The sequence below is a fragment of the Leucoraja erinacea genome, chromosome 25 (genome assembly GCF_028641065.1).
Source record: "Leucoraja erinacea ecotype New England chromosome 25, Leri_hhj_1, whole genome shotgun sequence".
Classification (NCBI taxonomy): Eukaryota; Metazoa; Chordata; class Chondrichthyes; order Rajiformes; family Rajidae; genus Leucoraja; species Leucoraja erinaceus.
The window spans coordinates 32,043,994-32,067,755 of record NC_073401.1 but is presented as its reverse complement, the minus strand read 5'-3'; the positions used below and the strand labels follow the sequence as shown (position 1 = coordinate 32,067,755).

The 23,762-nt window shown below is 47.9% G+C and overlaps 1 protein-coding gene across 11 annotated transcripts in view; it reads right to left on the bottom strand.

The window, feature by feature from the left end:
• Positions 1-23,762, bottom strand: part of ep400 (E1A binding protein p400) — a 114,758-nt gene that overhangs the window by 25,438 nt on the left and 65,558 nt on the right. For 9 of the 11 annotated variants that reach the window (XM_055655507.1, XM_055655509.1, XM_055655515.1 and 6 more), the window contains 14 exons: positions 22,870-23,072; positions 22,136-22,305; positions 20,992-21,188; positions 20,300-20,411; positions 19,034-19,177; positions 14,709-14,870; positions 12,317-12,400; positions 9,331-9,465; positions 7,883-7,927; positions 7,613-7,766; positions 6,249-6,529; positions 3,954-4,127; positions 1,851-1,898; positions 1,613-1,749 (listed from right to left, as the gene is read on the bottom strand). In XM_055655507.1, the coding sequence (XP_055511482.1) occupies positions 1,613-1,749; positions 1,851-1,898; positions 3,954-4,127; positions 6,249-6,529; positions 7,613-7,766; positions 7,883-7,927; positions 9,331-9,465; positions 12,317-12,400; positions 14,709-14,870; positions 19,034-19,177; positions 20,300-20,411; positions 20,992-21,188; positions 22,136-22,305; positions 22,870-23,072 (2,046 nt within the window). The remainder of the gene's footprint in view (positions 1-1,612; positions 1,750-1,850; positions 1,899-3,953; positions 4,128-6,248; positions 6,530-7,612; positions 7,767-7,882; positions 7,928-9,330; positions 9,466-12,316; positions 12,401-14,708; positions 14,871-19,033; positions 19,178-20,299; positions 20,412-20,991; positions 21,189-22,135; positions 22,306-22,869; positions 23,073-23,762) is intronic. The other 2 variants (XM_055655511.1, XM_055655518.1) reach the window with 1 other exon arrangement.

Sequence of the window (23,762 nt, the reverse complement as noted above, 5' to 3'; positions counted from 1 at the left end):
GTTCACCTGCACCTCCTCCAACCTCATCTATTGCATCCGCTGCTCTAGGTGTCACCTGTTCTACATCGGTAGACCAAACGTAGGCTTGCCGATCGTTTCGCCGAACACCTCCGCTCGGTCCACATTAACCAACCCTCCTATTCCGAATCCAACCTTTCTGTCCTGGGCCTCCTCCTTGGCCAGAGTGAGCACCACCGGAAACTGGAGGAGCAGCACCTCATATTCCGCTTGGGCAGTCTGCACCCCAGCGGCTTGAACATTGAACAATTTCCGGTAGCCCTTGCTCTCTCCTCCCTTTCTCAGCTCTCACTCAGCCCTCTGGCTCCTCCTCGTCCTTTCTTCTTTCCACCCCCTCCCTCCCTACCCTACATCAGTCTGAAGAAGGGGTTTAGAAACTTAGAAACATAGAAATTAGGTGCACGAGTAGGCCATTCGGCCCTTCCAGCCTGCACCGCCATTCAATATAATAATGTCTGATCATCCAACTCAGTATCCCATACCTGCCTTCTTTACATACCCTCTGATCCCCTTAGCCACAACGGCCACATCTAACTCCCTCTTAAATATAGTCAATGAACTGGCCTCGACTACCCTCTGTGGCAGAGAGTTCCAGAGATTCACCACTCTCTGTGTGAAAAAAGTTCTTCTCATCTCAGTTTTAAAGGATTTCCCCCTTATCCTTAAGCTGTGACCCCTTGTCCTGGACTTCCCCAACATCGGGAACAATCTTCCTGCATCTAGCCTGTCCACCCCTTAAGAATTTTGTAAGTTTCTATAAGATCCCCTCTCAGTCTCCTAAATTCTAGAGAGTATAAACCAAGTCTATCCAGTCTTTCTTCATAAGACAGTCCTGACATCCCAGGAATCAGTCTGGTGAACCTTCTCTGCACTCCCTCTATGGCAATAATGTCCTTCCTCAGATTTGGAGACCAAAACTGTACGCAATACTCCAGGTGTGGTCTCACCAAGACCCTGTACAACTGCAATAGGCCCGAAACGTTGCCTATTTCCTTCGTTCCATAGATGCTGCCTCACGCGCTGAGTTTCTCCAGCATTTTTGTCTACCTTCGATTTTCCAGCATCTGCAGTTCCTTCTTGACCACTCTTACTAATGTCTGGGGGAGACTGAAGCCTCTGGTTGGTTTTCAAATCTTTCCCACCACTGTGTGTTTCCTCATTTCCTGTTGTTGCTGGTTCATTTCCAGATACGGCTTGATGCAACTAATTGCCATTCGCTGGATTGTATGACCACCAGGGTGGAGGGCGAGACTTTTTTCCCAGCTGGGAATTCACATAATGAAACTATCCTCTCCAATACTTGAGATGTTTAAGAAGGAAGTGCAGATGCTGGAAAAATCAAAGGTGGACAAAAATGCTGGAGAAACTCAGCGGGTGAGGCAGCATCTATGGAGCGAAGGAATAGGTGACGTTTCGGGTCGAGACCCTTCCGGGTCTTGACCCGAAACGTCACCTAATCCTTCGGGGTCGAGATTCGAAACGTCACCAATTCCTTGGGGGTCTCGACCCGGAACGTCACCTATTCCTTCGCTCCATAGATGCTGCCTCACCCGCTGAGTTTCTCCAGCATTTATGTCTACACTCCAATACTTACATGGGTTTGATCGGTGGGCTGCGTTTGCCAGCGATTAGCTTGACAAGCTCAAAGTGGCTGGTGAAGAGTTGGGTGTGCATCACACTCTCGTCCTGTGCATAGATCTGGCTGGTTCGCAGTGGCCGACTATTCTTGTTCTTTAAATTAAAAAGAGAAACATCTGCTAAGTTCCGTTTCACACTTTTTTTTTTAAAGTACATAAAGACCAAGCAAAGCCTTTTTCAAAAGGTGCACGTACCTTGTAAATGCTCTTTGTTTTTTTCTTTGGGTTGGCATCATATATTAACTGCAAATGAATGGGAACAAGAGTTAACAGACTTTCCAGTGACCTGTTTATCTGATAAAATACTGATGCTGATATGGAGAAAGTTCACAGTCACTCCCACAATGGTTCATTCTGCCCGGGACCACAATGAAACAGGAAGTGCGGTTCAAGGGTCGCCTACGAGGAGAATTTGTGATAGAATTGGACCCAAGGAATAGAGAGTTGCAGAGTCATACAGCATGGAAGATAGACACCAAATGCTGGAGTAACTCAGCGACTTCCTACACATACAGCACAGGAACAGGCCCTTCAGCCCAACCTGCCCATGCCGACCAAGGTGCCCCATCTACACTAGTCCCGCCTGTCCTCTACATTTTTGAGTGAGAAAGAGTCAAGATGGCAGGTTTTAATCAGACCTGTTCTGGGGAAAGTCCGTTCGTTCACGTGAAAGAATAATTCCAAGGTGGACACTTGACGTCTTGACCAGCACGTTTGCAAGCTTCACCGTGCTCATGGAAAATAACGCCCCTTGACAAATTTATTCAAAGATCTTAAAGTAGTCAAAGAGGAAGGAGGAGCGCAAAGAGAGTTGAAGAGGATACCAGAGCTTCCGGTTAGCACACAACCAAGGCTTGTCATTGTGCCTTGTTACATGTGACAATAACATACGCCGATCTCTGGCTGCAAACAACGTGGATAGAAGATGGTTAATATCCCAAATAGATGGTTAATATCCCAAACTGTGTTTGGGGAATGAAGGGAGAAACTTCATTGTATTTTTCAGGTGGTAATAATCAGGTTTTTTTTTTTAAAGTGAAGCATGCTGATCAATATTTCCAAAGGGGTGGGAGATTGCAACCTTCATGTGGTCCACCCTGTTTCGACGAACAACCTACAATCAACCTGGCGTGCACAAGCAGAACATCTTGGTTCTTGGTTACTTGGTCCTCCAAAATATTCCAACTGGAATTTAAACTGGAGGTGGTGAAGGGAGGGATTAAACAGAACATCAAACAGAACAAGTTGTCTTACAACTTCAGGCTGTGCATGCCATACACAAGAAGAATATTTCCAGATTCCTTTTACCTTGTTCACTGGCTGGCATTAACACAGTACTACACTCAAGATAAATGTACCTGCAGCAGCTCCTGTATTAAACACAAGCTCACTTGTACAGAAGCATAGTTTGAGATGATTTGAGATTATACTTTTTTTTTTTTTTAAACAGAATTTAGAGTATATTTTCCCCTCCTCCTTTCTTAAAAGATATATATTCAGATTCTGCTGCAGGTTCGGTCCGTAAAGGTCAGCCATCTGTTTTTGATCTGTGGGGTTTTCGATCGATGTGGGTACAGATATTTGCTAAACACAGTGTTATTGAATATGTCCTACTCTGCAGCTTGTGATGAATGGAGGGGGGGGGGGGGGGGGGGTGATGGTATTTAGAGCGGTGTGTGTGTGTATGTGTGGGGGGGGCGGTGTGAGTGTGAACACTAGTCTCTGCACTCTCCAAATTCCCCTTCTGCTCAAGGCTACATTTTCTTTCTACTAGGTTTTGGACTGTGCTTTCTCGAGAGCCTCTCCTCGTAGCTCCCCACCAGTCTGCAAACCTCCCCACAGCGCTGCTGCAGCGGCACCTTTCACGAGTCTGCACTAACTGGAACCTTCAACGCTTGCACTTCTTCAGTCTCAACCCGAAACGTCACCTATTCCTTCTCTCCAGAGATGCTGCCTGTCCCGCTGACTTTATCCAGCATTTTGTGTCTACCTTAAGGGCCTGTCCCACATGGCAATTTTTTCAGCGGCTGCCGGCCACATTGACTGACGAATTATCGGTCACCAAAAAAATTAGTGTCGTGATGCGGCGGTGATGACGTTTGGCGCGCGGTGTTTCTCCAAGTGTCGCGACTTTTTTTTTCGTCGCTGGATTTTGAAATGTTCAAAATCTTGGGCCGACCCCGATATGACGCTGGCAGTTGGCGACAAAAAATGGTCAAGTGGGACAGGCCCTTTAGATGGGTGGTCTAAACGTGGACAAACATTTAGTTAGAAACACAGAGACGAAGGGCTTCGTACCTTTCCCTCTTCCCGTGGTATGATGACGTTCTCGTATCTGTTGCGACACTGTTTGGGTGAGCGGTAAATGCGGCTGCAGGAATTAACAACATCGCTGACAAGGTCCCAGTTGGGCGTATGTGCCGGCGAGATGATGGCCAGGTTTAATGGCAACTCCAGCAACTGCTTCACAGCCTGCCACCAGAAACAAAGGACATTGAAACAAACATTCGATCGACGACCATTCAAACAAAACTATCTGGGCTCCATCTTTCCTTGATTATCGTTGCTTTCTGCATCTTTCATTCATTTGTCCCATGTACCATCTATATCTCTCGTTTCCCTTTCCCTCAACTCTCAGTCTGAAGAAGGGTCCCGACCCGAAACATCACCTAGCCATGTTCTCTAGCATAAAAAGCATAGATTTATATAAAAATATAACATTAAAATAAATAATTGAGTGTAAAAGGACAAAAAACAAAGACACTGAGGTAAAATACAGTCAAACAGACAATAGCCAATAGGTGCAGGAGTAGGCCATTTGGCCCATCGAGCCAGCACCGCCATTCAATGTGATCATGGCTGATCATCCCCAATCAGTACCCCGTTCCTGCCTTCTCCCCATATCCCCTGACTCTGCTATCTTTAAGAGCCCTATCTATATACTACCTGTATACTATATAAGCAGACAGGCTGCTGAAGGGAACACTGAGATAAATACAAGAGAATAAAGGTAATGTTTACATTGCCATCAGAAGAAGTCAGTTAAAAGCTTGATTGAAAAGATAAGTTTTTAGCTGCCGTTTACAAATGTCAACTGAGTGGGCGGGCGTCTCTCATGGCCCTGGGTAGTGTGTTTCCACAGCTTGGGGGGGGGGGGGGCGTCAGTGAAAAAGGCTGTTTCACCAATTTTCTTATAGCTGTGGTATTGAGAGGCTGACGGGGCAGCATCAGAAGAGCCAAGTGCTCGAGTAGGGGGCATAGGGAAGGTGGGGCTCTGTACAATATTCTGCTCCTAAGCCATTTCGGGCTTTATAGACAAGGGAGAGAAGTTTATAGTCTATCCTGGATCTCACAGGGACAGGGAGTATAACACTGGGGTGATACGTTCCCTTGACTTGGCCTCCACAGCCGTCTGTAGCAATAAATTCCACAGATTCACCACCCTCTGACTAAAACCTCCAAGATCAGCTCAGTTTATTGACACATGGCTTTTGTTGCGTGCTAACCAGTCGGCAGAAAGACAATGCATGATTACAATCTAGCCATTTACAGTGTATAAATACATGTAGGAGTAGAGGTTTAAGAGTGTGGAGCGATTGTAGATGTGCTTCTGTGGCTAGCACGCACACATAGTCGCCTGGGTTGGGCAACATCTTGGATGCAGTATTCCGCATTGTTTGCTTCAAGTAACCCTCGCTTTGGTGAATCTCTGGAACTCTCTGCCAGAGAGGGTAGTTGAGGCCAGTTCATTGGCTATATTTAAGAGGGAGTTAGATGTGGCCCTTGTGGCTAAAGGGGATCAGGGGGTATGGAGAGAAGGCAGGTATGGGATACTGAGTTGGATGATCAGCCATGATCATATTGAATGGCGGTGCAGGCTCGAAGGGCCGAATGGCCTACTCCTGCACCTAATTTCTATGTTTCTATGTTTCCCTCTCTCTCTCCATCCCTCCCCCTTCTCCAACCAGTCTTATGGAAACTCAGCGGGTGCAGCAGCATCTATGGAGCGAAGGAAATAGGCAACGTTTCGGGCCGAAACGTTGCCTATTTCCTTCACTCCATAGATGCTGCTGCACCCTCTGAGTTTCTCCAACACTTTTGTCTACCTTCGATTTTCCAGCATCTGCAGTTCCTTCTTAAACTACAACCAGTCTTACTGTCTCCGACTGCATTTTATCTCTGTTTGCGTTGTTGTTACCTTCTCCCAGCTAACAATGGGGTGGGAGATTGCAACCTTCACTGTTTCGACGAATGCAATCAACCTGGCGTGCACAATCAAGTAAGATCAAATAGAACAAGTTGTCCTACAGCTTTAGGCTGTGCATGCCATACGCAAGAAGAAGAAGCTAACAATGATCCATTCTACATTTGCCTTGATCTCCATTCCCTTTGCCCTGTTTTCACATCTTACACTTCCTTATCTACGTATCTCACTCTCCCCGGACGTCAATCCGAAGGAGGGTCTTGACCGAAACGTCACCCATTCCTTCTATCCAGAGATGCTGCCTGTCCCGCTGAGTTACTGCAGCTTTGTTGTGTCTGCTGCTGCTGCGTGGAGCAGGGGGAGGGGGGGGATATTGCCCGTGGTCCTACCTGTAGTAGAGCCCAATCCTCGCTGATGAGCCACTCGGGGCTGTCGGTCCCTCCGTCAGCCGGGCTCTTGGCCAGCGTGGGCAAGGGTTTGGCAAAGGGAGCCTGCTGCTTGATGAACATGTTCTTCTTCTGATCTTTGGCCTCCCGGCGCATCTTGAGCATGCAGGTGGTTGAGCGGTCAAACAGTGACCGGGGTGGAGTGACCGGCTCCCCGTGCCGAGCTTTCTTAAACTTCTTCCCGGCAGCTGCATCAACAAAGGTCAATACTTCTGTCTCGCTTTCTGCACATACAAAAAGTAACACTGGCCCAATGCTTTCCATACATGTGTCCACCATGCATCCCCCCGCTGTGGACAGACAGACAGACAGACAGACAGACCACCTGCTCCTGCCGATTGTCCAGGCTGCTCACTGGCTCAGCCACAATCACCGGCAAACCAACATGCCAACTAACTAACCTCACTTGGTTTGGCTCAGTTGGTAAATAACAATACCTTCAACACAACTAAATATCCCAGAAATGTAAGCACCAAATTGTAGCAGAGACAAAAATGTCACATTTTAGTTTCAGAGATACCACGGAAACAGGCCCTTCGGCCCACACCGACCACCAATCACCCGTTCACACTAGTTCTAATACAACTCATTTTCTCATCCACTCCCTACACACTAGGGGGCAATTTACAGAGGGCCGATTAACCTACAAACCTGCACGTCTTTGGGAAGTGGGAGGAAACCGGAGCACCCGGAGGAAACCCTTCATGGTCACAGGAAGAATGTGCAAACACCACACAGACAGCACCTGTGGTCAGGATCGAACCCGGATCCCCAGTGCTGTGAGGCAGCAGCTCTACCCGCCGCTCTTAAAGGGGAAGGCATAGAGACAAAGGTCAGAAACAGGCCCGTTGGCACAATATTGCAAGAAGAGTTAAGAGAAAGATTGAGTCCGGGGCCAAAGACTGGGCATGATGCATGCATGCTGCAACATCACTCCTGTGTGTGTGTGGACTTTGCCAGTCTAGCGTGACCATCGGAGATCTAGTGCCTTATCAATCTTCTATCTATCATCGTCCAATCCAACCTACTCCTGTACCTGTAGTGAATCCTGATATCCATGATCATACGTCTATCTCACACGCCACATCGAGAGTCAGGTTACACACAGGCCGCAGAGTCCTTGCCTGCCACTCCACCCATCTTAGCATCATCTGCAAACTTGGCCACAAAGCCTTCAATCCATCTGATCCAAATCATGAATACACAAGGTGAAGAGAAGAGGCCCCATCACCGACCCTTGTGGAACTCCACTAGTCACTGGCGTCTGGGTTTCACACGCGCTACACCACACTGACACGGTCTCTCACCTGACGGGTCCATCTTCAGCCGCTTGTGTTCTTTGCGGACGTACACTGGAGGCAGCTTGGACTCCTGAATTGGTGTGGTGTCATACATCAGGCACATGACCGGGTCCATGTAGATGTCATTGTCATCCTGGGGTGGTGTTGGTGGGGTCCAAATCTGCAACAGACACAAAGCAACGTCATCAACTCCTCTCTTAACCAAACAAGGGCTACCACTCGTTGGCAAGGGAACGGAGGCAACAACTCATTGGGAAGGGAGCGTGGTCAACTCACCGGCATTATTTCTGTCTGGCCGTCCTGACCTTCTTTCACATATTCCTTTAAAAAGAAAATAAACACAATTAATTGAAATGTATTTTTCAATAACAGCACAAACTAGTTCACAAGTTCACAGGTTATAGGAGTAGAATTAGGTCGTTCAGCCCATTGAGTCTGTTATTTGCACTTTATCAGTTTATTTATTCATGTGCGTATATATTTATATTGTGGTATATGGACACACTGATCTGTTCTGTAGTCAATGCCTACTATGTTCTGTGTGCTGAAGCAAAGCAAGAATGTCATTGTCCTATACAGGGACACATGACAATAAACTCACTTGAACTTGAGTCTACTCCGCCATTCAATCATGGCTCTTGCTATTGAGGGAGCCCAGCGTAGGTTTACAAGGTTAATTCCTGGGATGGCGGGACTGTCATATGCTGAGAGAATGGAGCAGCTAGGCTTGTACACTCTAGAGTTTAGAAGGATGAGAGGATATCTCATTGAAACATATGAAATTTTAAGGGCTTAGTCACACTAGAGGCAGGAAACATGTTCCCGATGTTGGGGGAGTCCAGAACCAGGGGCCACAGTTTAAGAATAAGGAGTAAGCCATTTAGAACGGAGACGAGGAAACACTTTTTCTCACAGAGAGTGGTGAGTCTGTGGAATTCTCTGCCTCAGAGGCTGGTGGAGGCAGGTTCTCTGGATGCTTTCAAGAGAGAGCTAGATAGGGCTATTAAAAAGTAGCAGAGTCAGGGGATATGGGGAGAAGGCAGGAACGGGGTACTGATTGGGGATGATCAGCCATGATCACATTGAATGGCGGTGCTGGCTCGAAGGGCCGAATGGCCTGCTCCTGCACCTATTGTCTATGCATCTATGTCACCTATCCATGTTCTCCACAGATGCTGCCTGACCCACTATGTTAAGGGCCTGCCCACTTACGCGACTTTTTCGTCATAGTTGCTACAGGTCGCCGAAGACGTTCACCATGTTGAAAATCCAGCGGCGACCAGAAAGACTCTACGAATCTTTGGGCAACTGAGGAGACGACTCACAACCGTACAGGCGACATGTCGCGGGGTGAAGCCTGTACGGTCGTGAGTAGTCGCCCAAAGAGTGGTACCTTGTTCTGGTCCCCGCTGGATTTTCAACATGATGAACATTTTCGGCGACCTGTAGCAACTATGACGGGTGCCGGCAGTCACTGAAACAGTCACGTAAGTGGGACGGGCTCTTTACTCCAGCACTCTGTGTCCTTTTTCTGTCATCGACGATGGCGAGTTACACAAACCCAAGCCTTTCTTCCACTAATAATGGTAATTAAATCCACATCTTTATTCTGGGAGAAATGTGACTGTAGTCCAGCTAAGGTAGGAAGCATGATGAGTTACATCATTCGTGACCAAACACTGCACATCTAAAGTGTTTACAGGTAGAGTGGTATTTGTGGCTACCTTATTGTATGCATCTTCACGGCTGTAGGTAAACAACACATCGTTTTCCTCATCTTCGAGTTGCCTCTTCCTCTCCTCTTTCAGAGTGTGTATCTGTCCAAACTCCCACACTCGCTGTGCAGCTTTCACCCGATCCTGACAGGCACAAGAATCTCCCATTAAAAGTTGTACTGGACAACACAAGAGGACCGTTCATTCATGGGTGGGAAGAAAACATTCCAACAAGCTGGTTGAGCCACTGTCTCACAGCGCCAGGGACTCAGGTTCAATCCTGACCTGGAGTGCTGTGTGTGTGTGTGTGTGTGTGTGTGTGTGTGTCGGTGTGTGTGTGTATGTGTGTGTTTGGATGTGTATATGTGTGTGTGTGTGTGTGTGTGTGTGTGTGTGTGTCCGTGTGTGTATGCGTGTGTGTACGTGTGTGTGTGTGTGTGTATATGTGTGTGTGTGTGTGTGTGTGTGTGTGTGTGTGTGTGTGTGTGTTAATGTGTGTGTGTGTGTGTGTGTTAATGTGTGTGTGTGTGTGTGCTAATGTGTGTGTGTGTGTGTGTGTGAGTGTGTGTGTGTGTGTGTTAGTGTGTGTGTGTGCTAATGTGTGTGTGTGTGTGTTAATGTGTGTGTGTGTGCTAATGCGTGTGTGTGTGCTAATGTGTGTGTGTGTGTGTGTGTGTATGTGTGTGCACTTTGCACCATCTCCGTGACCGTGTGGGTTTCCTCCGGGTGCTCCGGTTTCCTCCCACATCCCAAAGACGTGCGGGTTTATAGGTTAATCGACCCTCTGTAAATTGCCCCCTCGTGTGTAGGGAGTGGATGAGAAAGTGGGATAACATGGAGCTAGTGTGAATGGGTAAGTAATCGATAGCCGGTGTGGACCCGGTGGGCTGAAGGGCCTGTTTCCATGCTGGGCCGCACGGTGGCGCAGCGGTAGAATTGCAGCCTCACAGCGCCAGAGACCCGGGTTTGATCCTGGCTATGGGTGCTGTCTGTATGGAGTTTGCATGTTCTCTCCATGATTTACGTGGGTTTTATCCGGATGCTCCGGTTTCCTCCCACATCCCAAACACATGCCGGTTTGTAGGTTAATTGTCTTATTGTCGGCACGGACTCGGTGGGCCGAAGGGCCTGTTTCCGTGCTGTAACTCTAAACTAAACCAAACTTTAAAGAAAGGTCACCACCCGAAACATCATCCATCCCTTGTCTCCAGAGATGCTCCCTATCCCATTGAGTTACTCTGGCATTTTTGGTTCTATCTTCAATCTAAACTAAGCTTCAATTCCATTTCTGTACAAGTGACTTGTTTCTCTCAACACTAAGGGGTTTTAGATGCACAACATCTGTTGTAGCAATAGTACTAAATATGCCGCATCAAATGTATAATGGCAGCTTAACGAACTTTGGTGGAGAGCCACGAATTACAATTCAATCAATTCAAGTTTATGAACTGTAAGCGGTGAGTGGGCGGGTCGTTGATTGGGTCACTGTTTGTGGAAGAACCGGAGTGCCCCGAGATATTCACATAGTGATACAGTGTGGAAACAGGCCCTTCGGCACAACCTGAAACAGCCCCAGTTACACTAGTCACATAGTGATACAGTGTGGAAACAGGCCCTTCGGCACAACCTGCCCATACCGGCCAACATGCCCCAGTTACACTAGTCACAGAGTGATACAGTGTAGAAACAGGCCCTTCGGCACAACCTGCCCATACCGACCAACATGCCCCAGTTACACTAGTCCCACCTGCATGCGTTTGGTCCATATCCCTCCAAACCTGTCCTATCCATGTACCTGTCTAACTGTTTCTTAAACATTGGGATAGTCCCAGCCCCAACTACCTCCTCTGGCAGCTTGTTCCATACACCCACCACCCTCTGTGTGAAAAAGTTACCCATCAGATTGCTATTAAATCTTTTCCCCTTCACCTTTAACCCACGTTCTCTGGTTCTTCCTAGTTTAGTTTCGAGATGCAGAACGGAAACAGGCCCTTCGGCCCACCGAGTCCGCACCGACCAGCGATCCCTGCACACTACTAACACTATCCTACACACACCAAGCCAATTAACCTACAAACCTGCACGTCTTTGGAGTGCGGGAGGAAACCGGAGCACCCGGAGAAAACCCACGCAGGTCACGGGGAGAGAACGTACAAACTCCGTACAGGCAGCACCCGTAGTCGGGATGGAACCCGGGTCTCTGGAGCTGCAAGCGCTGTAAGGCAACAACTCTACCACTGCCCTAGTGGGAATTGGTGGTGTAAATGGAGATGTAAAGAATACAATTGGTGCTTCATATTTGATTCATCTCAAGTACACGGAAAATAACGATTCAGGATCCTGTGATGGAGGAATTAATCAACACAAGGTGAATCTACAGAGATTTACAGTTTGAATAAGTCAGGAGGACACATTAATGTCAACAGGATTCACATATATACATGATGGGAAGTTCACAAGTGATAGGAACAGAATTAGGCCATTCAGCCCATCAAGCCCACTCTGCAATTCAATCATGGCTGATCTATCTCTCCCTCCTAACCCCATTCATCAACTTCTCCCCATAACCCCTGACACCCGAATCTATCTATCTCTGCCTTAAAAATATCCACTGACATGTGGCCTCCACAGCCGTCCGTGGTGAAGAATTCCACAGATTCACCAATCTCTGGCTGAAGAAATTCCTCCTCATCTCCTTTCTAAAGGGACGTCTGTTTATTCTGAGGCTGTGACCTCTAGTCCTAGACTCTCCCACCAGTGGAAACATCCTCTCAACATCCACTCTATCCAGGCCGTATATAATTCAATGTTTCAAACCCCCCCCCCCCCCCCCCCCCCCCCCCCCCCCCCCCCCCCCCCCCCCCCCCCCCCCCCCCCCCCCTCCCCATCGTGCTAAACTCCAGTGGGAACAGGCCCAGAGCCATCAAAGGCACACAGTGGAAAGAGAAACGGTTTCAGTCAAAAGACCCATTGTTAGGTAAGGCTAATAACTTACTTTAGGTAGTTTCTGCTCCACTGGTGATATAAACGATTGAGTCAGCTCCAAATAATTCATGGCATACCTTTCAACTGGGGTAAGCTGCACAAAAACAAAACAGATATGCTTTCAAACTGGAAAATTCACAAAAACATGACATTTTTATACATAAACATAGGCACAAGGAACTGCAGAAGCCAGTTTATGGGGGAAAAGACGCAATGTGCTGGAGTAACTCAGTGGTGAGTAAATCCGACTCTGAAGAAGGGTCCAGACCCGAAACGTCATAGAGTGATACAGTGTGGAAACAGGCCCCTCGGCCTAACTTGCCCACACCGGCCGACATGTCCCACCTGCCAGCGTTTGGTCCATATCCCTCCAAACCTGTCCTATCCATGTACCTGTCTAACTGATCGCCTGTCCATGTTCTTCTCCACAGATGCTGCCTGACCCGCTGAGTTACTCCAGTTACTCCAGCACTCTGAAACGTCACCTATCCATGTTCTCCACAGATGCTGCCTGACCCACTGAGTTATGGTGCAGCAGCATCTATGGAGCTAAGGAAATAGGCAACGTTTAGGGCCGAAACTCTTCTGGAAATAGGCAACGTTTCGGGCCGAACCCTTCCGGGTTTCGGCCCGAAACGTTGCCTATTTCCTTAGCTCCATAGATGCTGCTGCACCCGCTGAGTTACTCCAGCACTCTGTGAAACGTCACCTATCCATGTTCTCCACAGGTGCTGCCTGACCCACTGAGTTACTCTAGCACTCTGTGCCTCTATCCCCCCCCTCCCTAGCCAAACCAGATGAGTGTGACTCAGACTGCTAATGTGTGCAGTGAATTGATGCAAACCTAGCCTCAGGTGCTCCACTCTGCTGTCAGCCGCTCACTTAATAAACTTTCCCCCATACAAATTAGGAATAATTTATTGCAGCGAACACAATCATGCAGAACTGATTGTGCCTCGAGGCTAAAGAAATATTCAACCAATTCCAAGCAGAACGCAATATTCTATATTAAAGTTAGTAATGAATTTTAAAGGTTCCAGGGATATTTAATGCAATGGAATTATAGGGAAATTGTTGATATAAATCATCCCCTAGACATTAATATATAACCACAGCAAGTCAGCAATGTGGTATCACCGTTACATCTTGCACTAGGTTTAGCTTCAGCTTCAGTATTCTCACATGTACCGAGATACAGTGAACAACTTTGTCTTGCATGCTAGTCAATCAAATTAGCCAATACTACACATAAATACAATCGTCAAACTCCAGTCCAACAGGTAGAGCAGAGGGGAAGATACAGAGTGCAGCTTTGTAGCGCATCAGTTCCACAGACAAAGTCCAATGTCCGCAATGGGGTAGAGGTGAATCGGACAGGACCCTAGCTTATGGAACAACAGTTCAGAAGGATGATAACAAGAGGGGAAGAAGCTGTTCCTGAGTCTGGTGGTGCACACTTTCAAGCTTCTGTACCTTCTGCCGGACGGGAGCGGGGAGAAGAAGGAATGACCTGGGTGGGACAATTTGTTGATTATGGACCTTTTTCTGTAAATCAGCACCTTCAGTTCCTTGTTTTCACGTATATCTAACAATGGAAACATGACTCTGAATGGATATGAAGCCCCAATGTGGTCGTCAAGAACCAAACTCCCCAACTCTCTCAACTAAAATCCTTCCAATCCCAGTGTGTGACAAGCTGAGGTGCAGAAACTATTGTCCAGACTCTGGGGGAGGGCAGGGAGGAGTGCATCCTGTTCTCACAGTGATTTAAGGATAAGGGGGAAATCTTTTAGGACCGAGATGAGAAAAACATTTTTCACACAGAGAGTGGTGAATCTGTGGAACTCTCTGCCACAGAAGGTAGTTGAGGCCAGTTCATTGGCTATATTTAAGAGGGAGTTTGATGTGGCCCTTGTGGCTAAAGGGATCAAGGGGTATGGAGAGAAGGCAGGTACGGGATACTGAGTTGGATGATCAGCCATGATCATATTGAATGGCGGTGCAGGCTCGAAGGGCCGAATGGCCTCCACTCCTGCACCTATTGTCTATGTTTCTATTGTCACAGATCGTACATCCCCTGTATTAGCAAGAGATTTTATAAAAGGACACCATAGACTTGATTTCTCAGTGTGTGTTTTTTTCTGTTGATAGAACATGGATTCAACCCGTGTTCAATTCATAGTGGAGCCAGTTTATTGTCACGTGTACCGGTCGCATGCCATCCTGTCAGCGGAACGACTACACACGTTACAATTGAGCCGCCCACAGTGTGTAGATAGATGTTTACTGTGATGTGCGGGCCCATGTGTTGGTGGTGCTGCTGTAAGCAGCGTTCACATTGCAGACACACCTCACCATCAATACATTCAACTTGACTTTACTTTACTCAGAATAAAGGTTACCTGTTCGATGAGTGCTGCCAACCCATCCAGGTACCTGGGCCCTTCGTAGCTCGCTATCCTCCGCCTCTCCGTCACTCTGTCAACGCCGTCCGTCAGCTCTGCCCTTGACGTCAAGTCTGATTTACTGACATCACCGCTTTCTTGCTCAATGCTATTGAGCGCCTGTACGGAACAAGTGAATACAATATTATTACAAAGCTCACTCACATCCACAGCGTTTACAGCCCACAAACCTGCCCTATCCTTGGGTACAACAGGTTTGGAGGGAATATGGACCAAGCGCAGGCAGGTGGGACTAGTGTAGCTGAGGCATGTTGGGCCGAAGGGCCTGTTTCCACACTGTATCACTCTATGACTATGGAACGAGCTGCATGGGGAAAGTGGACTGTCCCCCATCTAATGTTTCTGGCAGACGGGACACCTGACTTGGACTGTGTGCCTCTTGCCCAGCTTCTACCCACTCTCCATGGTTACCAATGCTCAATGGCTGTAAACAGGAGTGGACAGATGCCTACACATTATCTAGCCTGCCTGCTGTAAATCCCCTGCATAGATTATCTTGTTCACCTGTGTGTAAACCACAGTACCACTTTTCTGAAGAAGTGTCCCAACCCAACGGGTCACCTATCCATGTTCTCCACAGATGCTGCCTGACCCGCTGAGTTACCCAGCACTCTGTGAAACGTCACCTATCCATGGTCTCCACAGATGCTGCCTGACCCACTCAGTTATGGTGCAGCAGCATCTATGGAGCTAAGGAAATAGGCAACGTTTCGGGCCGAAATCCTTCTGGAAATAGGCAACGTTTCGGGCCGAAACCCTTACGGGTTTCGGCCCAAAACGTTGCCCATTTCCTTAGCTCCACAGATGCAGCTTTTCCGCTGAGTTACTCCAGCACCAAATGTCACCTATCCATGTTCTCCACAGATGCTGCCTGACCCGCTGAGTTACTCCAGCACTCTGTGAAACGTCACCTATCCATGTTCTCCAGATGCTGCCTGACCCACTGAGTTACTCCAGCATTACTCTGTGTCTTCCTTTGGGACCACGTTTCTCCTCTGGAGGCTTTCATTACACCTCCATTATAAGACCCACATGCCAATATGCTGCTCTTTATACCATTATGTTCTAGTCAGGCCCAATATTCCTCTCTTGTGAATGTACCCAGCTGATTTATCTATGAACCATCAAGATTTCAACATTTTCATTTCCGATTACTTTTATGTATGATGCCAATTAATGAGTTTACCAATGATCTACTTCCTGATTATCTCATTCAACCTTTTACTTCTCAACATTAAAAAAAGGTGAATTCTGCGCGGAATAAATGTACAAATCAGGATTCTATTCTCTGGAACTTGGGACGTTCAAGTGGATCAAATACTAAGGGGAGACTGATAGGGAGAGAGAAATGATTCTCGGTGATCAGAGAATTAGGGAGTGGAGCCCGAATGAGAGCCAGGCCCATCAGAAGAGAAGAAACAGCATTGCAGAAAAGGTGAGAGAAAGTTCAACTCAACCAGTGCTAGACCACTGGTTAATATGTCGGATTATAGGGAAATACAGCACAGAAACAGGCCCTTCGGCCCAACTTGAAGAAGGGTTTCGGCCCGAAACGTTGCCTATTTCCTTCGCTCCATAGATGCTGCTGCACCCGCTGAGTTTCTCCAGCACCTTTGTCTACCTTCGACCCAACTCATCCATACCAAACAAAATGCCCATCTAAGTTAGTCTTATGTACCCAAATTTGGCCCATATCACTCTAAATCTTTCCTGTCAAGGTATCCGTTCAGAAGTCTTTAAGAAATTGATTGATACAGTACCTGCCTCAACTACCTCTTCTGGCAGCTCGTTCCACAGACCCACCATCCTGTGGGTACGGGTGTCGGGGGTTATGGGGGAGAAGGCAGGAGAATGGGGTTAGGAGGGAGAGATAGATCAGCCATGATTGAATGGCGGAGTAGACTTGATGGGCCGAATGGTCTAATTCCACTCCTATTCCTTATGACCATATGATCCTCCTCAACAAAAAGTTGCCCCTCAGGTTCCTATTAAATCTTTCCCCTCTCATCTAAAACGGACGCTCAGAGTTCAGGCCCAAGGGGCTGAATCACCATCCATGTTCACTATCGATCTCTTAGTGTGGAACCATTACAATTCATGGAGCGTCACCACCCCCTGGTGGCCAAACTGTGCCTGGCGATCAGCAAAGGGAGATAGTTGTGCCTCTTGCTGTCATCTGTTATAGGTGCCATTGCCATGCAGTGAGAACGGAGAGGTTGAGAAGGAGTTTCTTCCCAGAGGCAATTCGGACTGTAAACGCTTATCTCACCAGGGACTAACTCTACAGAACGTTTTTTTCCTTCCATTATTTATTATGTAAAAGAATATGTGTGTTATGATTGTGTTTATAATTTGTTTGGTTGTTTTGTTGTTTGTCTTTTGCACAAAAGTCCGCGAGCATTGCCACTTTCATTTCACTGCACATCTCGTATATGTATGTGACAAATAAACTTGACTTGACTTGACTTGGTAACGTTTCGGGTCTCAACCCCGAAGGAATAGGTGACGTTTCGGGTCGAGACCCGGAAGGGTCTCGACCCGAAACGTCGCCTATTCCTTCTCTCCAGAGATGCTGCCTGTCCCGCTGACTTACTCCAGCATCTTGTCTATCTTCACGATCGGATAGAACTTTATTGATCCCGATTTCCCTCCTGGGATAAGTAAAGCTCTGTTGTATCATACCCCCCGGCAGTGTGTTGCAGGCATCTACCACTGCACCCTTTGTTTAGGTCAATGATGCCAGATTGCTCCTTGGTTGACATCGAACACGATCGCCAGCCCATACTTGGGCAAGCATTAGGGGAAGCGTAATGAAAGAGTGAAGTTACAATGGCAGGAAACATGTTCCCGATGTTGGGGGAGTCCAGAACCAGGGGCCACAGTTTAAGAATAAGGAGTAAGCCATTTAAAACGGAGATGAGGGGACACTTTTTCTCACAGAGAGTGGTGAGTGTGGAATTCTCTGCCTCAGAGGGCGGTGGAGGCAGGTTCTCTGGATGCTTTTAAGAGAGAGCTAGATAGGGCTCTTAAAAATAGCGGAGTCAGGGGATATGGGGAGAAGACAGGAACGGGGTACTGATTGGGGATGATCAGCCACGATCACATTGAATGGCCGTGTTGGCTCGAAGGGTCAAATGGCCTACTCCTGCACCTATTGTCTATTGTCTAATGTGAAGCTTGGAGGCATTTCAAAATATTCGTCTTAGCAATAAAGAAATCCCAGTAGACAAAAGTGCTGGAGAAACTCAGCGGGTGCAGCAGGAAACCTTCGCTCCATAGATGCTGCTGCACCCGCTGAGTTTCTCCAGCACTTTTGTCTACCTTCGATTTTCCAGCATCTGCAGTTCCTTCTTAAACATGAAATCCGGGTGTTTGGTGATCCTTTATAAAGGCTTTGCGAATGGTGCCAGTGCTCAGACTGCAAGCTGCACGGAGATGATTCTACAGCTGACACTGGCATTTCCTGTTCTCCACTGAGTCTCTGCTCAACCATGTCACAGATGATCACAGCAAAGGCCGCTAAACCTCCACAGTCTGAGACAACCAAGGAGCAATCTGGCATCATTTACCTAAACAAAGGGTGCAGTGGTAGATGCCTGCAACACACTGCTGGGGGTATGATACAACAGAGCTTTACTTATCCCAGGAGGGAAATCGGGATCAATAAAGTTCTATCCGGTCGTGAAGATAGACAAGATGCTGGAGTAAGTCAGCGGGACAGGCAGCATCTCTGGAGAGAAGGAATAGGCGACGTTTCGGATCGAGACCCTTCCGGGTTGAGACCCGAAACGTCACCTATTCCTTCGGGGTTGAGACCCGAAACGTCACCAAGTCAAGTCAAGTCAAGTCAAGTTTATTTGTCACATACACATACGAGATGTGCAGTGAAATGAAAGTGTCAATGCTCGCGGACTTTTGTGCAAAAGACAAACAACAAAACAACCAAACAAATTATAAGCACAATCATAACACACATATTCTTCTACATAATAAATAATGGAAGGAAAAACGTTCTGTAGAGTTAGTCCCTCCCTGGTGAGATAGGCGTTTACAGTCCGAATATCCTCTGGGAAGAAACTCCTTCTCAACCTCTCCGTTCTCAGCGCATGGCAATGGCACCTATAACATGGCACCTATTCCCAGACTGTATTCCCAAGTGCGTTCTGATCTCAGGAGTGAATGTTACCCAACATAAAGCAGCATTGTTCACAGTGGGAGTAAATCACAGTCAGTGACAGGGGGAGGAGGGGGGGTTACAGTACCTCCAGGAACGGTTTTGTCTCCTTGGGCGAGATCTGATTTGCCAAGGACGGCACCTGGGACAGCACGACAAACTCCTCTGTCTTGGCCTTCAAGGCAGACTCCCCCAGGAAGGCAGGGATCTCAAACAGGTCCCGCACGGTCTGCTGCAAAACATCAAGCATGTCGTTAACGCTAACCGTCGAGGGCTCGGTTACGGCTCAGCACGTTAGATACCGTTTGTCCTCTCAATTACCAAGATAACTGTGGAATTACCAAGATGCTGTGGAATTCTCTGCCTCAGAGGGCAGTGGAGGCGGGTTCTCTGGATGCTTTCAAGAGAGAGCTAGATAGGGCTCTTAAAGATAGCGGAGACAGGGGATATGAGGAGAAGGCAGGAACGGGGGACTGATTGGGGATGATCAGCCATGAATGGCGGTGTTAGCTCGAAGGGCCGAATGGCCTACTCCTGCACCTATTGTCTATTGTCTATAACTTGTGGTGTTAATCAGTAGTAACGAAAGCAAACTCAATGCTAGCATTTATTTCACGAGGGCTTGTATACAAAAACAAGGATGTAACGCTGAGGCTCTATAAGGTGTTGGTCAGGCCGCATTTGGAATATTGTGAGCAGCTTTGGGCCCCATATCTGAGGATGTGCTGCTGGCTCTGGAGAGGATCCAGAGGAGGTTTACAAGAATGATCCCAGGAATGAGTGGGTTAACCCATGATAAGCGTTTGATCAGTGGATATATCTAAGGCGGAGGTAGATAGATTCTTGATTAGTACGGGTGTCAGGGGTTACGGGGAGAAGGCAGGAGAATGGGGTTCGGAGGGAGAGATATAGATCAGCCACGATTGAATGGTGGAGTGGACTTGATGGGCCGAATGGCCTAATTCTGCTCCTATCCCTTATGACCTTATGTTGTATGGGCCCATGTGCACAAAGCTGTACACGTGACAATAAGCTACACTGAAACTGAACTGGAAACTAGAGCTTGGTACAGCTGGCGGAGGAGAACTTATCGCTAATTTTCAGTTCACTTTCAGTGTAGTTTCTTGTCACCTGAACCGAGGTGCAGTGTACAGCTTTGGTTGTGTGCCAACCAGTCAGCCAGCACATGTGTGACAATCTTGTGATATTATTATCATTATTGGGTGCTTCCTCCAAAGGGATGACACAGACATTTACAAAGTTGATTCCAGTTCTACACACAGCTCTGGAAGTCGTTAAAGCTGACCATTTATAACATTGTTTTTCTCAAGATACTGGTGCTGAGGTCCAATACCTGTTGCAAGTATGCCGTGCAATAGTTGCTCCCGTGTGAAGCTACATCTCGAATTAAATTCTTAGTTCCGTTCTTGAGAAGCTTCTCCTCGATGGAGTTGCCGATAACCAGTCTAGAGCAGAGGGATAAACAGGAGGATGGTTGGAGGTTGCAACAAGAAAACTCCACCAAGTTTTCACCCATTCCATGGAGGCACAAGGAACTGTAGACGGAGGAGTAACTCAGCGGGTCAGGCAGCATCTGTGGAGAACGCTGACGTTTCACAAAGCGCTGGAGTAGATGATGGGTCAGGCAGCATCTGTGGAAAACATGGATAGGTGACGTTTCACAGAGTGCTGGAGTAACTCAGCGGGTCAGGCAGCATCTGTGGAGAACATGGATAGGTGACGTTTCACAAAGTGCTGGAGTAACTCAGCGGGTCAGGCAGCATCTGTGGAGAACATGGATAGGTGACGTTTCACAGAGTGCTGGAGTAACTCAGTGGGTCAGGCAGCATCTCGGAACGCTTCTACCAAAGGGTTCCGACCTGAAACGTCACCCATCTTTTTTTAGTCAGAGATGCTGCCTGACCCGCTGAGTTACTCCAGCACGTTCTGTACTGAAGCAGTGTCTGCAGTTCTTTGTGCCTACATGTAACCCAATGCAAGCTCCATAAATGGCGAGTGCATTGAATGCTGTTGTTGACACGATACCTGTATATGTGGATATCTTTGCATTTGCCGATTCTGTCGCACCATTCCTGAACCTGCGAGTCCAGCGTGGGGTTGAGGTCACTGTCGTACACAATGACAGTGTCGGCGTCGATCAGATTAACCCCCGCAGCTCCGCCCCGGGTGGACAGGATGGCGCAGAAGATGCGCTTGTCGTTGTTGAAAAGCTTCATCGATGCCTGGGGAGAGAAATGAAACAAAGTTTGGGTGTGTGCGCGCACTCACTCACTCACTCACTCACTCACACCGGCGGAGTACAGTGCAAGCCGGTTCTGTATTCTGGTGATGCCAGGTCGAATTTCACATACTCTGCCCACAAGATGCAAGCTTGCTGAGAGAATGGAGCAGCTGGGCTTGTATACTCTGGAGTTTAGGAGGATGAGAGGGGATCTCATTGAAACATATAAGATTGTTAAGGGCTTGGACATGCTAGAGGCAGGAAACATGTTCCCGATGTTGGGGGAGTCCAGAACCAGGGGCCACAGCTTAAGAATAAGGAGTAAGCCATTTAGAACAGAGACGAGGAAACTGTGCCTGCAGTAAGGCTGGGGAACATTACTCCAACAACAACTACTGCTAAATTACAACGTCACACCACAAGCAACTAACTGTAAACTAACAGAGCCACGGCTTCCTTGTACAGTATTGGCTTGTAAACACATTCAGGGGTTGAGAGTAAACAATTCATTGTTCCTTTGTGCAATAGAAACAATGCATATAAAAATATGGCAATGCATATAAAAATACAAGCTAAAGTCTGAAGAAGGGTTTCGGCCCGAAACGTTGCCTATTCCTTCGCTCCATAGATGCTGCATCACCCGCTGAGTTTCTCCAGCATTTTTGTCTCCCTTTGATTTTCCAGCATCTGCAGTTCCTTCTTAAAGAGATAAAATAATTTGATCTTTTGTACAGAATATGCTAAATTAATTTGTGCAAGAAGGAACCGCAGATGCCGATTTAAACCGAAGATTGACACAAAAACTGGAGTAACTCAGCGGGACAGGCGGCATCTCTGGTGAGAAGGAATGGGTGACGTTTCGGATCGAGACCATTCTTCAGACAATTTGATCTTTTGTACAGTATATGTAAACATGAGCTAAAAGAAGAGTTCCTTTGGAAGGCATACCTGTCGTTGGGCAAGGTGAACATTTCCATCGACTCTCACAAAAGGAAGTCTGTGGTGGTCGAGGAAACTCTCCAAGATGTCCAGCATTTGAACCATCTGTGTAAAGATCAATACTCTCCGCCTTTCCGATTTTAATTTATGAAGCAGAACAGCCAGTGCTTCCAATTTCCCTGGGTAAAGAATCACTGGAATTAAATTAAACCCAGCAACTGTGCTCGATGCAATATCAAACGTTTCCCAATTAAACAAGGAGGTGGAATACAAATTTTGGGGCACAATCTTTCTCTCGCTCAACCCAATAGAGACCGGGCACAATGTCACAGACGATTGCCCACAGCATCAATACTGTGATCAATACTGTGAAGGCGGCACGGTGGCGCTGCCGTACAGCGCCAGAGATCCTGGTTGGATCCGGACTATAGGTGCTGTCTATGTGGAGTTAATACGTTCCCCATGTGACGGATGGGTTTTCTCCTGGTGCTTCGGTTTCCCTCCCACATTTCAAAGATTTGCATGTTTGTAAGTTAAGTGGCTTTGGTAAAAATAGTAAAAATATCCCTGGTGTGCAGGATAATGTTAGCGTATTGTATAATCGCTGGCCGGCGCGGACTGGGTGGGCCAAAGGGCCTGTTCCCACGCTGTATCCAAGTGTAAATCTGCTGGTGAAATACAATAGGGACAGGCCCGTCTCTGCACGGCATGCCACATGCAATAAATACAACTCATTTACTGACCTGAGTCAAACTGTACCAGCCTGGGGTCAGTTAACTGCAGCATTGCTGTAGATGTGATGCGCTGTAGCTGCTGGAAGTACGGAGCCAGCTCCCTCTTCAGATTGGACTTGAACAGCCGGGTGCGGTGTGCGTGCGCAGGTGGCGGGTTAAAGGTGTACAGAGTTGGTGGAGGAGCCACGACAGGTGGAACAACACAGTGGAACCTGCAGCCAAGATGTAATGAAAGCTTCAGTGGACAGTGTGTGTGTGTGTGTGTGTGTGTGTGTGTGTCAAGAGAGAGTCAATTTAATTGTCATTTGGACCCCTGGAGGTCCAAACGAAATGCCGTTTCTGCAGCCATACATTACACACAAATAGACCCCAGACACAACATAATTACATTTTACATAAACATCCATCACATAGCTGTGATGGAAGGCCAAAAAAACTTATCTCTCCACTGCACTCTCCCCCCCCGATGTCAGAGTCAAAGTCAAAGCCCCCGGCTGGCGATGGCGATTGTCCCGCGGCCATTAAAGCCACGCCGGGTGGTGCGAGGTCGCACACCGGGTCCTGGTGTTGGAGCCCCCAGTGTGCGCTCGCAGAGTCCCGCGGCCATTCCAAGCCGCGCGGGGCAATGGTGTTAGGCCCCGCTCCAGGAGCTCTTCAACCCCGCAACTCGGGCGGGAGAAGTCTCCGCCGCAGGAGCCCCGAAAAGCGGTCTCCCTCCAGGGAGCCGCGGGCCGCAGACCCGCAGTAGCAGCCTCCGACTCAGCAGCAGCAGCGGCATCGGCAGCAGCAGCAGCAGCGCTCCTCCACCGCTCCACCCGCTCCGGTCTCGGCCAGCTCCGCGATGGTGAGGTGAGTCGGCACCTGAGTCCCCGGCTTCTTCCTGTTGGAGGCCGCTCCTCGTT